Source organism: Aythya ferina, assembly GCF_964211825.1.
Source record: "Aythya ferina genome assembly, chromosome: 5".
Classification (NCBI taxonomy): domain Eukaryota; kingdom Metazoa; phylum Chordata; class Aves; order Anseriformes; family Anatidae; genus Aythya; species Aythya ferina.
Genome location: NC_140301.1, coordinates 61,831,958 through 61,847,426, shown reverse-complemented (window position 1 = coordinate 61,847,426; position 15,469 = coordinate 61,831,958). Strand labels below are relative to the sequence as shown.

At 49.7% G+C, this 15,469-nt stretch overlaps 1 protein-coding gene and 1 long non-coding RNA gene across 6 annotated transcripts; both read right to left on the bottom strand.

The window, feature by feature from the left end:
• Positions 1 to 572: 572 nt before the first annotated feature.
• On the bottom strand, positions 573 to 4,104 carry BMP4 (bone morphogenetic protein 4). Its single transcript, XM_084520201.1, has 3 exons — positions 3,954 to 4,104; positions 3,205 to 3,584; positions 573 to 2,240 (listed from the first exon to the last, which is right to left on the bottom strand). Exons 2-3 carry the CDS (start codon positions 3,575 to 3,577, stop codon positions 1,399 to 1,401), a joined length of 1,215 nt encoding a protein of 404 aa, XP_084376327.1. The 5' UTR covers positions 3,578 to 3,584; positions 3,954 to 4,104; the 3' UTR covers positions 573 to 1,398.
• A 315-nt stretch (positions 4,105 to 4,419) lies between these two features.
• LOC311437787 lies at positions 4,420 to 11,032 on the bottom strand. Of its 5 annotated transcripts, XR_014693711.1 has the most exons (6): positions 10,870 to 11,026; positions 9,290 to 9,330; positions 7,472 to 7,567; positions 6,853 to 7,056; positions 6,139 to 6,595; positions 4,420 to 4,856 (listed from the first exon to the last, which is right to left on the bottom strand). It is a non-coding gene; the product is annotated as an uncharacterized lncRNA (long non-coding RNA). The 5 variants fall into 5 exon arrangements; XR_014693708.1 differs by lacking the exon at positions 4,420 to 4,856 and having other exon boundaries at positions 5,979 to 6,595; positions 10,870 to 11,032; XR_014693709.1 differs by lacking the exon at positions 4,420 to 4,856 and having other exon boundaries at positions 5,979 to 6,595; positions 6,853 to 7,052; positions 10,870 to 11,032.
• Between the last annotated feature and the right edge of the window lie 4,437 nt (positions 11,033 to 15,469).

The following is a 15,469-nucleotide window of genomic DNA, read 5'->3' as shown; positions in this document are numbered from 1 at the left end:
GTCCCCGTGCACGGGTGCCCGGTGGGACAGTGGGGTGGAAAAGCCTGGCTGGCACAGAGGGGCTCAAGGGGTGGTTTTTGTGTGGTTTTGTGTTTTTTTTTTTGTTGTTGTTTCCAAGAGAACCACGGGGCCATGCTCGCCTCCCCCCGCGGCTCCCATCTCCTCTCTCCACCTGCACTCTTCAGGGAGCCAAGGCTTTTGGCAAGCTTTCCAGTCCGGTTTTTTATTGGTTTCAGCTAAGCTGCCCCTTTTGGAGGGTTGGAGAGCTTCAATCATTAAAAGAAGGGAAAAAAGAAAAAAGAAAAAGAAAGAAAAAAAAATGCATCATGCACCCTGCCCCCGCTCCCCTCCCTTCCCACTCCCACAAGGGCCGAGCCCCGTGTGCGCACCCCGCGGTGCCACACGGCCCAGCTCCCCGTTTCCCAAAGCAAACACAGCCCCTCCACGGCGTTTGAGCCAGGAATTTCGGGCCCCAGTTACCTCTCCAACCATACCTGTTTGGCTCTGATCACCTTCCTGCTCGGAAGCAATTTGGAAAGGACGCAGCACAGGTAGCTATTAGCTAACACGTATTTAACTGCTCCAGATATCTTTTTTTTTTTTTTTTTTTTTTTTGGCATTGTAATGGGGCGATTTGATCTTCAAAGGACCCGTGCAAACCTTTGAAGCTTCCCAAAGAAGCCAATCTCCAGTGGGGAGGGGAGTGGAGGGGAGGGGGGGGGAAATGTTAATAGTTTTAAAACCTGGGGAATCCTGAAGATGGACGAAGGGTATAAAACCCAGTGGGTTTAGCATAAAGCCCTGAGGTAAAATCTTCACCTTCTTTTCAAATGCATTTTTGGTGGGTTGCTTTGCAAACGCTTGGGCCAGGTTAGCAAGGTCGGCTCTATTCCCAGCGGCCGGGAGCAGCAGCTCTTAATCTCCAGGGACCCTCATCTCCCACGTGGCGCAGCCCCAGCACAGGGGGATCCACGGTACCTCGGCGAGAAATAGAAAGACTGAAATTTGCAAAGCCTTTTTTAGGGGAAAAAGGGAAAGGGGGGGAAGGAAGCAGGGACAGGGGGGGGAAGGAAAAGAGGAGATACGTCCCCTGCTGCACTCCTGGCCAGCACAGCCTCAGCAGCACCCTGAGAGGTGAGACACAAAATGCGTTTACCTTTAAAATAATGACTCATTTTATTTTTTTCTTTTAATATGTAGTTATAAATATATTTTGTCAAAATATATGATCATTATTGTCAAAAACATTTGCACATAAAGTCATAAATAAGGTCAAGGTGAACGTTTAGTTTAGAGAAAAAAAAAAAAAAAAAAGAGTCCAGCTATAGCAAGCAGTTCTGGGGTGGGACGGGAGGGAGAGAGAAGGGGAGGAGAGGGCGGCGGGGAAGGGGAGGGGGGTCAGCGGCACCCGCACCCCTCCACCACCATCTCCTGGTAGTTTTTCAGGACCACCTTGTCATACTCATCCAGGTAGAGCATGGAGATGGCGCTCAGCTCCGTGGGCACGCAGCAGGCCTTGGGGATGCTGGAGTTGACGGAGTTGACCAGCGTCTGCACGATGGCGTGGTTGGTGGAGTTGAGGTGGTCGGCCAGAGGGAAGGGGCAGTCCCCGTGGCAGTAAAACGCCTGGTAGCCCGGGGGAGCCACGATCCAGTCGTTCCAGCCCACGTCGCTGAAATCCACATAGAGGGCATGGCGGCGGCAGTTTTTTTTGTTCTTGCGGGAACGCTGGTGCTTGGGGCTCCGGCGGGCTCTGCGGGTCAGCGCGTGGCCTCGCCCGTCGTGCCCGAAAGTGACCAGGAGCGGCCTGAGCTGAGCCCAGTCCCCGCGCCCTTGAGGTAAAGATCGGCTAATCCTGACGTGTTTGCCCTGATGAGTCTGTGCGTGGTGGAGGTGGGTCACCTCGATCACCAGCCCGTGGTTCGGCTGCTTGTCCTTGGTCCACCGGATCACGGCCGGGCTCACATCAAAGGTCTCCCAGCGCGTCACGTTGTGGTGCACCAGCCGCGTGTCCAACAGGCGCGTAATGGCCTGGGCGCGCTCCGACAGCGGCTTCATCACTTCGTAAATGTTTATCCGGTGGAAGCCCCTCTCCCACGCCGCGCTCGGCTCCTCCACCTGCTCCCGGTACAGCCGCAGCTCCGCCGAGGAGATCACCTCGTTTTCCGGCACGCTGCTGAGGTTGAAGACGAAACGGATCCAGGGAGCCTCGCTGGGGCCCGGGACGGTCTCCAGGTGCTCTGGAGGGGAGCAGGGCAGGGGGAAAGCGGTACAAGAAAGAAAAAAAAACAAGAGTACGTCAGCCTCGGGGCACCCAGCCACAGCTCCCCAGCGCGGCCACGGCTCAAATCCGTGCTTCACCTGCCCGGCACCGCTCTGCTCCCCCGCGCATCCCTCCCGGCGGTCCTGGCACCGCTCGCTCGCCCTCCGCACGCCTGTGCCCGGACGGGGTCTGCCCTCCCCGCCTCTCCCCTTCGCTTTCAGGGAGGTTTTTCCCCTTTTGCTTCCCCCCCTCGACCCAGGACTCCGTCTCCAAAATCATCTCCTCGGAGCGGTGCTGTGCCAGGGAGCACAGAGGTGCCTTGTTACGGGGCGCAGGGGGCAGGGGGAGAAGGAGAAGCAAATTCCAGCGCCGTAATGATGCGGCTGGATTAATAATTCAGATTTACTTTGGAAAAGAAACATCCGCTAGGAAACATTTGGATCAGATTACAAGGGCCTATTGAATAAACCTTATAAACACACAGCTGTAAGTATTAAATTCGAGTAGGGGTTTTTGGGATTTTTTTTTTTCTTAAGAGCAAAACCAGGCAGCGATCGCTTTGATAGTTCAAAAGAAACACACCAGGGGCGAGAGCCCGCCCTCGCTTTACTCCCGCATCCGATCCAGAGCCATTAAATCCACGCGAGCCCGGGGAGCGACCCCGAGGCGAGGCGGAGGGACTGAAGGAAACTCGCTCTTGTCAGCAGAGGCACGGGCACCTCAAAATATCCCCAAAACTCGGGTTAAGCACAGGATGCTGGAAAAAAAATACGGGGCAGCGTGCCTGTCAGCCACACGCCCGGCAGGCTTGGGGGGGTGTTTTTCCTCCCGTAAGTTTAGAGCCGGGCACGTCCTGCTTCTAAACGCGTTCGTGAGCTTCCAAACACATGGAAATCCCGATCGCTACCGGGGCTGGGAATCTACCTCCTCCCATCACTGACCTTCATGGTGGAAACTCCTCACGGTGTTTGCCCGGCTGGTCGATCGCTCGGGGTACTGCAGGCTAATTTCCTGGAGGCTTTCCTCCTCTTCCCCGGACTGGAGCCGGTAGAGATCCAGCATGTAAGTAGGGATGACGGCTGACTTGCTGGGCTGAGGCCGCCTTCGCAGCCCAAACATCTGCAGCAGAGTTGTTTCGAAACCCCGCAAGAGTTCATGGCTTTGGGCAGAGCGGCGTCCGGATCCGGCTTGTTGTCCCTGAAGTTCGGCGACTTTCTTCCTGCCGGTCTCGGGTATCAGGCTAGCATGGTTGGTACCTCCTAGCAGGACTTGGCATAGTAGGATGACCATCAGCATTCGGTTACCAGGAATCATGGTGTCTCTGGGGTGGGAAACACGCAACAACAAACAACAAGGAAAGTCAGGGTGAGAAGCGAGCCCCCCCACCCGAAGAAGAAAAGAAGAAGAAGAAGAAGAAGAAGAAGAAGAAGAAGGAGAAAAGTTTAAAAAAAAAGGAAAAAAAAAAAAAAAAAAAAAAAAAGGGTAAAAGGGAAAGGGAAGGGGAAGAAGCCCCCGGCGGGTTGGGGGCTCCGGGGCGCATCGCGGGGCCGGCCCGGCGGGGCAGGGGCGCGGGGCCGCGGGTTCGAGTCCCGCCGCCGGCGGCTGGAAGAAAAAAGTTGAACTAAAATAATTAAAAAAAAATTAAAATCAAAATTAAAGCCACGGCGAGGAAGAAGAGGGCTGTACTCACTGACAGCAAGCAAGGCATATCAGCACAGTCCATGATTCTGGAGAGCCAGACCCGGCCCCAGCGCGCCGAAAGCCCCCGGGGCAGCGGCTGCCGAGCGCCTCCCGCGATCGCCGCCCGGGCGCTGTGCGGCCCCCGCCGCCGCCGGCCCCGGTTTTTCTCCCGGCCCCTCCGTCACGTGGAGCCTCGCACACCCCCCCTTTAGCCCGGCCCGGCCCGGCACGGCCCGGCCCGGCCCGGCCCTGCCCCGCCGCCCCCCGGCCCGCCCCCGGCTCGCCCGGCCCCGCGGGGGGACGGCCCCGGCCCGGCCCCGCCGCCGCCGCCGCCAGGGGGGGGGCTGGATTTTGGGGAGGGTGTGAGGGGTAATGGGGGGGACAGCGCTGAGCACACAACCCCCAGGGAAAGCCAAGGGGTGAGGGGGTGAGGGATTGGGAGTTTGGGCTCTGGATGGGGCTCTGCTTTCGTGTGAGGGGAGCGTGGAGCTGCTTGGAGGTGTAGGGAGAGCCCCCCTGTCCCCCTCTTTGGGCACAGCGAGGTGCCCCTGGGGACACGAAGGGGCCACAAATGATCCCTGTCTTCACTCCCCACCTGCCCTGTGTGTTTTCTCTCCCTTCTCTTCCCCCGTGACAGCCAGGCAGGTTCCCTGACCCCACAAGGACACCTTCACCAGCCACCCCGGGGCTGCACGTGGCCACCACGGAGGGCTACCAACAGGCTCACCTGGAGGAAGGATGCTCCTGCCGCACAGCTCGATGCCTGCATTGCCAAAGATCACTTTGCAGGGCCAGATTTTGGGTTAGGAGTGTAAGCCGGGCATCCCAGGGCTCAAGGTTGTTCCCTGGTGGGGTCTGGGTCCGTCACACATCACCTGGGCACGCTGTGAGCAAGGCGTGGAGACGGCAGCTCCTGGGAGAGGACGGGATGCCACAAAGTGACAAGAGGCAGAGTGAAACGACCCTGTGATAAAGAAAGAGAGCTCCACCAAGGCGTTAAAACACCATCCCTTTGCCTTGCTGAGGTGCCCCTCTGGGTCGGACAAGGCGTCGTCCGCAGAGGGACCGGTTTGTGAAATTGTAAGACCAAAAGACACGGTCAGAGGGTTGGCCGTGAGGACTCCCCAGCTGGCAGATGAACCACAACCAAGAGCCGGCTGAGAAATGATGAGTGGAAAGCAGCAGAGTCCCACAAACCACCAGGCCGCCGTGCCCAAGCAGAGAGCGAGAGCGGGGCAGCGCGCCTCAGCTTCCTCACAGCCCCGAGGCACTGCCCCGGAGCTCCCACAGCCAGCAGATAGGACTTCCTTTCATATTTCACTTCTTTTTTTTAAAGCTCAGACCTGACCCGTGCATTACAAAAGCCCAGGGATGTCACCGAGAGGACACACGCAGATAAAAGGCAGTGCTGACACTGTAATATCTCTGAGTTATTCCTATACCACTCCGAGTTTAAAAGAAACATCTGTTAGCAAGGTATTTGGACTATGAATCCATCAAAATTTGTGAAATATTGCTATCACCATTTCAAATGTATCACACTGTGTGTTATTCTTAACAAGGGAAAACAATTTTTGGAGTAGCTGCTGTGCAACTTTTTAAAGTCGAATAACATTTTCATTGAAAATATTCCAGTCTAAAAGCAAAGTTTACGCAAGGGCCTGCACAACGCTGCTCTTAAAACAGACCTCTGGATGGGGAAAAGCAACTCGCTGCCTTTTTGTGGGAGCAGCAGCGAGATGGGACTCTCCTCGCCTGAAGACCTCAGTCAGATTCGGGCAGGATCAGACAGCGGCTGCGCTGGAAACGTTTTGTCGCTGAGGGCTTCAGTCCCACAGCATCCAGTGCCTCCTCTAGGAAGCCGTCCCGTTGAAGCGAGATCCAAAAAGTTACTTATGTAATGCTGGTTAACCATGCCTCTGTGCAAGGAGGTGGCCAGCTGGGGACAGAAAGCCAGTGGAGAGCGATGTGGTTTAGGCTCTTGTAGGAGGCAATGGTGTATTTGAGTAGCTTATTGGTTACTAAGAAGTGTTAGTCATGGGGAAAGCTGTAGTATTTATTCCGTAAAATGTAAATACATAACCCAAACCACAACGGAATAACCATGGATGGAAATAGTGTAGCATTTACTGAAGGAGCTGAAACGCGTTTCTACAGAAGCTGTATTTCCTTAGCCCCATAGAGAGTAATTTTACCTTGAACGTAGCTTCTGCTCAAGCCCGTGGAGTTACACATAGGCTGAATTCGGTCCAGGCACGCTAAATAACTGAGTGTGTTATATATTCCAACCAAAAAAAGTCAATGCCAAAATGGAGCTAAAAATACAAATGTGGAAGGTTTGAAAAGCAAACACTGCTTAATTCAGCGGTAGATACAACCTCGTATGTTTTAAAGATCCAACAAATCAAAAATAGAGAAGGTTACGTCTCTGCTCCGCGCAAGGCACACCTCAGCCAGCATCACACCTTGCGGGGGCGAGGGGGCACTGCTGAGGTTCTCGCCTGCGATCGGTCCCAGCCGTGCTCAGGGCTCTGCAGCCAGGTTTCTCCCTCGTTGATCTCCACGAAAAACCTTCCAGGGGCTTCTGCAGCTGGACAGCAAGGCTGCTGGGCTCCTCTGGACGCTGGGCACCAGCTCACCGGGGATGTCACCCTGCAAAAAATGGCCAGACAAGGAGATTCGTGCACGTACAGCCTGCAACTGTGAGTGAAGTCTTGTTTTGTTGGTGGCAGCAAGAAGCCCAGGGGCTGGCAGGTTTCCTGGAGCCCAGGTGCCCAGCTCTGCTTGTGGTGGATGCTAGCTGAGGGGCAATTAGTGTTTTCTTCTTGGATTTGCCCAGATGTTTTCCTGATAAAGTCCCAGCCACTAAAATTTGCCCCGTTCCCAGGTTTCTTGTGCTCAAGACTTACCAGCGGGCACTGCAGGTCGACGTTCGGCACCTCTAGAAATGAGGCTGGCTCTGTTTACAAGGCAAACTTCTCCCCTCATGGCAGCATTTCAGGAGATGCCTCTGGACTTGGGCAGAGCGAAACCTTCCCAAACCAGTTCTTGTATCCTCTGTTATTTTTAGAGCAGCTGCACCTTTTGGGCTCCAAAGTTTGCAAACAACCTGCCTTGGGAAAAAAAAAAACTTGTCTCACCAGATTTGTGCTTGAGCAGAAACAAGCCTAAAACCATAAATAAATAAATAAAGTCATATGTCAGAGATGTTTTAATGACATGAATTACAGGAGGAGATGCCCATAAGTGTGCTAAGATCAATTCCCTCCTACCCTTTCCTTACAACCGCCTAAGCTTGTCAATTAAAACAAAGGGAACCGAGCAAACAACTCCAAGGGATTACATTTTCCAAAGTAGCTCTTCACTAAAGAGCCAGACTCCAGCTGGTGAAAACAAGTCCAGCTGCCTGCATGGCGAAAGGAACATTTCTTACAGCCACACTGAGATTTTTAGGATTTCTCTGAATGCTCCAGAGCTGGTCTGTTCTACCAGTGTTTGCAGCTTTCTCTTGAAAAAAGAAATTCGTACCTCTCCTGAAATACAGGACTGGGCCCAGCCTGGAGTTTCCTTCAGCTTTATATGCAAGTGTCTCTCCTGAGGTCAGGATCACATCTAGAACTGCTCCTGAGAAAACAAGAGAATCAGGTTTAGGGCTGCTGTGCTATTCCAAACAGCTTTGTTGTTTTTACAAATAAATATAAAAACAGTGTGTGGCAATATTAAAAAGTATAGGAAGTATAAAAGTATTCAAGTATAAAAATATATAAGGGCAGTCTTTGGTAATCAGATACACAGCAGCTGAAGCAGTAGGATTATCCACTTCTTTCTGGTTTTAAATTTGAAGGATTAATTTTATTGTTTTCCAAGTCCATGAGGAGGTTGGCTGTCCCATGCAGGGAGAATGAGTCCTGGTTTCACTTGACTTGTTCACTCTGCCACTTTTGGAAGGTGCCCAAGACTGAGCAAGCCTAGAAACTTCACGCCTCGCTTTCCATCCATACATTATCCGTCTGCTCCATGAGAGTGGAAGGCCTCTGCAGCTAAATATCGTCCTTATGAGATGCTTGTGTAGTGCATCAAAACTAGGAGGCCTGCTCTTGGGGAAGTGCTTCAGGAATATAATTCATAAAATAAAGCTGAAGCCATTTTAATGGTCGGTTATTAAAGTTCTCCTGATCTGTGTTATGAGCGCCTCTTTAAGCCAACTGTTGAAAAATCATTTGTACATTGACTGGTCTCATCCCTGAGAAGCAAGAAGGACCTCCAGAGGATGAGAAACTCATCCTTCCTGTTCCGAAATCGTAGCTGCTCCTAATAAAGACCGTCGCTCTCCTAACGAACACCAGAAAGCCATATGGATATCTCAGATAAGCAGGTTCCTTGCGGATCTGTTGAGTCATGAATACTTTTGGAGCACACCACAAGAGCTGGCAGCTCCCTCAGCGTACAAACCACTTCAGTGTGTCTCCAGCACCGATGTGCGGCTGTGTCTGACTTCGGCTGTGACTCTGATATTTCAGATGCTTTGCTCTTCCTCGCTGTCTAGCAACACTGCCAAATCTACCACGCCGCACAACCACATGGCACCTCCGGGGTGCTGACATCTGTCTTTGTCCTTTAATTGTATATCTCGAGATCTGCTATCATCAGGAGCTTTAATGATTCCAAACACTAGCACGAGGCGTAAAGAAGCAGAGCAGGAACAGTTGTAAGAGAACACGCTGGGATTTGCTAAGTGAGTTTGTTCCGAGCGTGTTCACATCTGCTCTATTTGATTCTCAGCAATAGCAAAGGAGTTCAGGGGTAAGCCCCATCACCAGTGCTCAGAAGCGTCAGCACATCTCTGAATTTCATATTCCTTAATGTGAGCATCCTGAAAACAGAGAGATTCTGTAAGATTCCCATCTGACCCCAGGTGGGAAGCATGGACGTGCCTTGTGGCTTCCACCTCCAGCAATGAAACTGTTGGGGCTTTGTACCTTTGTACCAGCTGCCTGGTGATCGAGTGCGTGCTCACAGGCACTCAGCAGGCCAAGGATCACTCTTAGAAAGTGCTCACCCAGCAACCTTACACTGTGAACGTGTATGAGGATGAGCTTCCCCCAGATACGTGATGAGCAAGAGATCAGTGCAGAGGGAAGGGCTGCTGCCCCACAACCTCTATACAAGGCTGCAGGTTGGATGGGCTTTGTAGGTCAAGCTAGTTCCAACTGTCCTAGTTCCAACCAAGTGTCCTGTGTGCTTTTATAACTACTATATCATATTATAACCTTTTATAACATATATAAATGTGCACACACAGATGCAGGGACACACACGTATCCACCACACTTGGCTAAAACTTACCAAGTGCAGCAGGATCCGACCAAGGCCCTCAGTGGCTTCTCCTAGCACAAAATAATCCATGTCAGTGCAGCACCTTTGTCAGGGCAACCCAGTTGACTACAGACACCCTACAGGTTTGCTCCCTGTGAAAGGGGTAATGCCCTGTATACCAGAAGGAAGGAGCTAAAAGAACCCCCGGTCCTTCCTGATGAACCTTTTAGCAGGCCATCACTGCAGTGCAGCAAGGCTGTTTTATTATTGATAAAGTGAGCCAAGGAGTGAGGTGTTCTCTGGGTTTATTTTCAAGGTAGAGGTGTTCTTACTTACTGTTACCTGCTCTGCTCTGCTCTGGGGCAACAGAAGACACTTGTAAGGAGCACCAAAGCCCACCATACCCCTTCTGTAAGTAGCCATTACCCAAAAGCACCTGAAAAGGAGCACAGCTTGTGTCAACAGCAGCGAAACGTAATTTAATTTTTGGTGTTTTCCTCCATAGGCAATTAGCTGTTTTCCCCTTCACTGCTTCCATCACATACAGACACTGACTCAGCAGCCTAAAGCAGGCCTTTAGCTCCCTGGGAAGTTCAAAGGCTCGGTGCAGTGCTGCAGCTACTGGGATGCCTAGAGGAAGGCTGGCCTTATGATGAAGGAGTTGATTTGGACTTCAGAAGGTCTAGGTTCAGCTTTGTGTTCCTGTGACACTGGCTGAGCCACCAGGAACCTACTTTAGCCAAGTGGCTAAGCATATGCTTATCAGCAAAGAGTAATTAAAAAAAATGAGGAAAGGAGAACATTAGAATGAAAGGCACGTCAGAGCCTCCCTTCTGGAAGAACAAGAGCGCTTTGAACCATGCTCAGAAATAAAGCAAAACCAAACACCAGTTCTAAACAGGTCCTCAAACTCCAGCTCGGTGAAGAGAAGGCTTTCAATCTATTTTGGTTGGACTCCAACCCTTGGGAGCATGCTGGGAGAGCAACAAGACCCAGGGATGTTGCCTGATCTCTCATTTACAGCACGTGAAATAAAAGTGGTGTTGCTGTCAGGGCATTCACTGCCCCATACATCATGGAGGGACATCCTCACATCTCAACTGGAGTAGAAAGCCCTGGGTTGATTCTCCCTTGCATCACTCTGGCTTGAGAAGAGCAGAAGGGAAACGTTGCTGGAGATGGAAGCAAAATCTTCCCTGTAAGAAACAAGCAAAAGTGAATATGCCTGGAAACTAGGAATTAAACACATTGTAGTCAGAGGTGGGTTTCCAGCATTTTCCAGAAATAGTCATCAGGGCTTTAGATTACTGGCTGGCAGCCACACGGCCCCTGAACTGAAGGGAGGCCAATTTCTTGACCTGCTGGCCTCAATGCAGAGACAGTCTGTGCTCCCTGATACCTTATCCAAACGATGTGGGCAAACCAAAGCTGTACGTGTGCACCGTGCCTGGCTAATCCCCCAGGCAAACCAGGCTTTCTGCTAAAGGCCATTTGCAGGACCTACTGATGGTATTTTCAAAATCCCAGTGACCAAACAGCGTACGGAGAAATAAAACTGAAGAACTGGGTCATAAAAAAAAAGGGAGAAGAGAGACTTTGAGGAGAGTTACCTGAATTTGTCTGAAGAAAGAAGAGGAACTGCAGGAAGGCAGCACACCTGAGGACATCCCATGCCTCACTTTTTCTTGTATGATGGGACCTTGGGCACAAGGGGCTGCTCATCCATGTGGAGGTTCACCCACTTGGGCAGAAGGGTTTGCAGCGCCAGACCCCCGAGGATAAGCAGGAAGACAGAAGAGGAGAGAAAAGCGATATGGGAGAGAAGTGAAAACCAAGAAGGCAAATTCAGCCTGGGCAGAGGGCCAAGGCAAGGCCAAGTGCAATTCTAGAAAACGGGGCTGAAGCCAAAGGCACCAAGGTGTCACAACAGGCAGCGCGGCTCTGCAAAGGCGACCCGGAATGGCACAGCTGGCAGGTGCACAGCATCACCCAGCCACGAAGAGATACGGGCTGAAAACTCGGTGTTTGAGCAGAGGGCTCAAGACGAAGGGTGTAAAACGGTGATTTCTGTGTCACAGCCACAGCTAGGCTGTGTCTCAGCACCAGCCCCCTGGGCAGGCTGGTGGTACACTTTGAGGCACAGAAAGCCAGCATTGAGCTGAAAATGTTTTGGCTGCCAAAAACACTCATCTATCCCTTCTCCAGTGGCCCTCAGCAAGTCATCTCACCTCCCATCTCTCTTTCTTCACGCAGCAGTTAGGTGCAGAGGCAAGGCAGGGCAGGAAATCCTGCTGCTTGTCCACCTACACCAGGCTAAGCATGCGAAGGACAGAGGTAGGGCTGCGCAGGTTTGGGACTTGACTGCAAGGAGAAAATGGAGTGGATTAAGACACACGATTGGAGAGCAGAGCATAAAATGAGAAGGCAAAGAGGACTTAGAGCCACTGAGTATTAACTTGGGTCAGCGACAGTGAACCCAAAACCCAACCCAAAACCACAACAGCTCCTTTTTCAGAGGCTCCCCTGGAAGCCACCAAGAGCCTAAGATGAGACCAGCACAGAGGAGGAACCATGAAAGGGATGGCACAACTAAATCACCTCCACTGTCTGCTTACTCAAAGCAGGTGTGTGAGTGTATTTACAGTGCTGAGAATGGCTACACCTGGAGGCAACACCACAGTCACCAGAAAATTGGAGACCTAACTGGTCTGTCTGTGCCTGCAGGAGCAGAGCTCTGCTCTTTCAGAGATAGCTCCCAACCCCCTCTCAACCTTTTCCAGGATATGGAGAATTTACCATACCTAGCATCATCCCTTTCCACGCAGGATCACCTTCCCCTGCTGCTCAAAAACTCCTTTCACCCAAACCAGCAAAACTCCAAGTCCAGTCTGCAAACAAAACAAAACAAAACAAAACATCCCACCACAGGCATTGGACAAAACTATGAAAGCATTTTTTAACAAAAATAAATAAATAAAAGCAGGGCTTTGGTTTCTGCTCTGTTGCCGGACGCATGTACATGCTGCGTTTGTTCATTTCTGACTCTTCCCAGCTACAGAAGTCCCAAAGGACTTTGTCTCCACAGGGTGAGCAGCTCCGTGTCTCCCATGGCAGAGGGCACACATGGTGATCTGGCTCGCGTTACTGAGCAGGATCAGATGATAGGTGAAGATCCGTGATGCTGAGCAGCAGGTGCAGCTGGTCAGCAGCTCACAGGTCAAAGCCTTTTCCTTCTGTCTGAAAATCCTCCTGCACCTTTCTTTTCTGAATTTTCCTTCTGCAAAGACTCTTGTTGCTGTCAAGCTTTATACATTTGCACATCACTGCATGGATGTGATTTTAGCACAGGGCATCGGCCCCGTATGTTTCAGCTCGCATACACTTGTTATAACCAAATGTTTTGTAAAATTGTTCATTTTTACTGTGCCATGAGAGATGAGTAACACAGCAAAAACTCTGCCTCAGAGCCCTGGGTCTTAGGAAATGTAGGCTGTCACCGTTTGCTGCCTTTGTATGCTGTTAGATTTTCTCCAAGTAATTTTATGCTGCTCAGGCACCTAATGACCTAAGTGGTCCCTGGAAAGGGGAATTGGCTTCCTCTTTGAAAAGCCTGCTGTTTATCTGCAATTTAGCTTACCTGACTTGTTTAAAGTGTTATCAGAATGCATCCACCTACTTTCTTTTATTCATTTTCACTTGATATCCAAGATTTGCTTGAATTGAGAATGTCTAAAGCCTCAGGCATGATCCTGGGTGTTCTCAAGTCTTAAATGCCACTGCTTAAAGAGTTAAAGATCTAGATGGCTGCACTAAGAGGATGATAAACTAATCACTCAGTCACTGCTGGTGAGCCTGGTGTCATTTACTGAAACATGGAATGCATTTAACAATGTAAGAGAAACTCCATGCAGTGCAAAAGCCAAAGATGATTGTTAGATTGTCAAGGTTTACTTTGGAGAAAGTCCTCAGCCTAATTACCTACGTTTAAGCAACAGAAGTATTTTTCCACTCATTGAAGAAGCTAACATTTTCTTTTCAAGCCGATGTGATTTTTCTGAGGACCACAGATTCTGTTCAGAGGACTACAGAAATTTAAGGCAGGGACTGGGTTTCTCACAGTAAAAAAATAACCCTTCTAGGGGATAAGTAAGAAATGTGTCCTATCTTCATAATCTCAGATATCATAATTACAGTGCTATGACTAAACATTTACCTATTGATCTGTATCTTCTAGTTCTGCAAAACAGCTTGAAAGGAAAGGACAGCTCTCAGCACTCAGCAGAAATAGTTTTCTTTTTATTTAAAAGCCAGGCTCTGTTTTGGTGTTAGAAGAAGGAAATGCTTCAAATCATTTTCCTTGCAGTCTCTGAACCATGAAGGAAAAGAAAGGCCAGGTCCAACTATTTGGTTTTGCATTCCAGAGTTTGGAAAACATTTTTTTGTTTTGTTTTGTTTTGTTTTGTTTGTTTGTTTGTTTCTCTAGCCTTAAAATGGGGTCTCAGCTAAAGATCAAGATATCAAATATGAATAAAACATCAAAGGAATTTTGGGGGCTCACCCACTAAGCAGCCAAGCTGCAAATAATATCGATTTTTTATCTTTTCTTTTTTTTTATTTTTTCGATTTTTTATCTTATCTTTTTATTTTTTAGCTTTTTATCTATTATTTTTATCTTTATCTTATTAAACTTACTTCAGAAACTCCATTGTGCTAAGCAGCTGACACAGGACCTTTCCCACCATACCAAATCCCAGAGCTACTGTCAGTGGATTCCACCAAAAGTCTTTCATTGATGAGGAAGTAAGGCCTGGGGTGACACAAGGTATTCCTCCAGAGTAAAATGAAGGTGTCACCATGGCACATCTTGGCAGATCAGTGTCAGTTTGACCTGGCAATAATAGGCAACGCAGGCACATGGGTTTTGCACGTACTAACAGCTTAACCATTCTCCAGAGACCCTGGCTGGGTACTCTGATGTGGCTGTAGCACATCCTTGCCGACCTGCGTCAATTTGACCTAGCAAACACAAGTAATAATAGAAAATGAAGCAATATCAGCTTAGCAGTGTTAACTGCTGCCCAGTTCTCCACAGATTTGAGATGGGCGCTGTGCTTGCTAGCTGGAGCAAAACTTTTCCTGTGGCTCTGGTACTGCAACCCAGATGCCTTCCTCCAAAGAGGCAGAAGCACATACGTTATAATCAAATCCACCTTCACGACGTGCCTGACAAGGTGGCACAGGATCACTTTCCCCGCTGGGTTATGGCTGATGGCTCAGGTGGGTCTGCTGATGTTGGGGGCAGTCTCTGCAGAAGCAAGGAAAGCTTCAGCCTGGCCCACGGGATCAAAACTCGGGTGGAAATTCAGCAGATCAAATGCAGAAATGTACAGCATCCTCTCGTCCTGAAATAAACATCAAAAATAGATCAAAATGCTCTTGAAAGGTGGCTATTTCCATGCATGCCTAAAAAGGGAAACCAAATGAATACTCAGGTGTTGCTGTCTACACCGTAGAGATCTAAAGGCAAAAAAAAAAAAAGACAAATGCTATTCAAGGGAACCTGCTGTTCCTGTTGCATAAACCCTTCCCTCTACAAAGAGACAACGTTCATGCTAGGAGCTGTCTCTCCAGCCTCACTGCACTTCATGAGAGAAGGAGAACAAACACTTTAAGATCAACAGGACCAAGAAATGGTTCTACTGACAGGAACTGGGATGCTTTGAAATGCACTCACAGCTCCAGAGACTGTAATCACTACTTCAAACTATTTCTACCTTGCCTCTATATGCACGCGTTTTAGGAGTTGAAAAACTGCCGCTCTAGTACTTCTCAGCAGCTAATAAAAATCCTTGTTAGCAACATCTGGATACAAGATAAGGGAACCTTGCAAAGAAACATGAGGTATTCCGCAAGTTTCTGCGCTGGGTTCATCATCAGTCCTCTGAGGACTTTGCTCCAATGTCCACTGAGGTGTCGGGGTGTTTTTCCATTGACTTCACCGGGCTCTGAACCAAGACCTAAAGCCTCCCTGCTGTGTTTTGGACATTTATTTGTGTTTGATCTGTAATAAGATCTTTCATTTTTCTTATTTCTGTAAAAACAAATAAAGCCCCAGTGCAGGAAAGCAACTAAACACATGCTTATCTTTAAGCGTATCCCTAAACCTAGTCACTTAAAGTCCTTAAATCCTACGGATCCCGGAGAAAGGAA

Excerpts from the sequence above, each read along its gene's own strand:
- BMP4 (XM_084520201.1), bottom strand. The coding sequence starts at position 3,577 with ATGATTCCTGGTAACCGAATGCTGATGGTCATCCTACTATGCCAAGTC. Across the intron at positions 2,241-3,204 it reads GAGGAGTTTCCACCATGAAG|AGCACCTGGAGACCGTCCCG; the intron begins GTCAGTGATGGG and ends GCTCCCCTCCAG.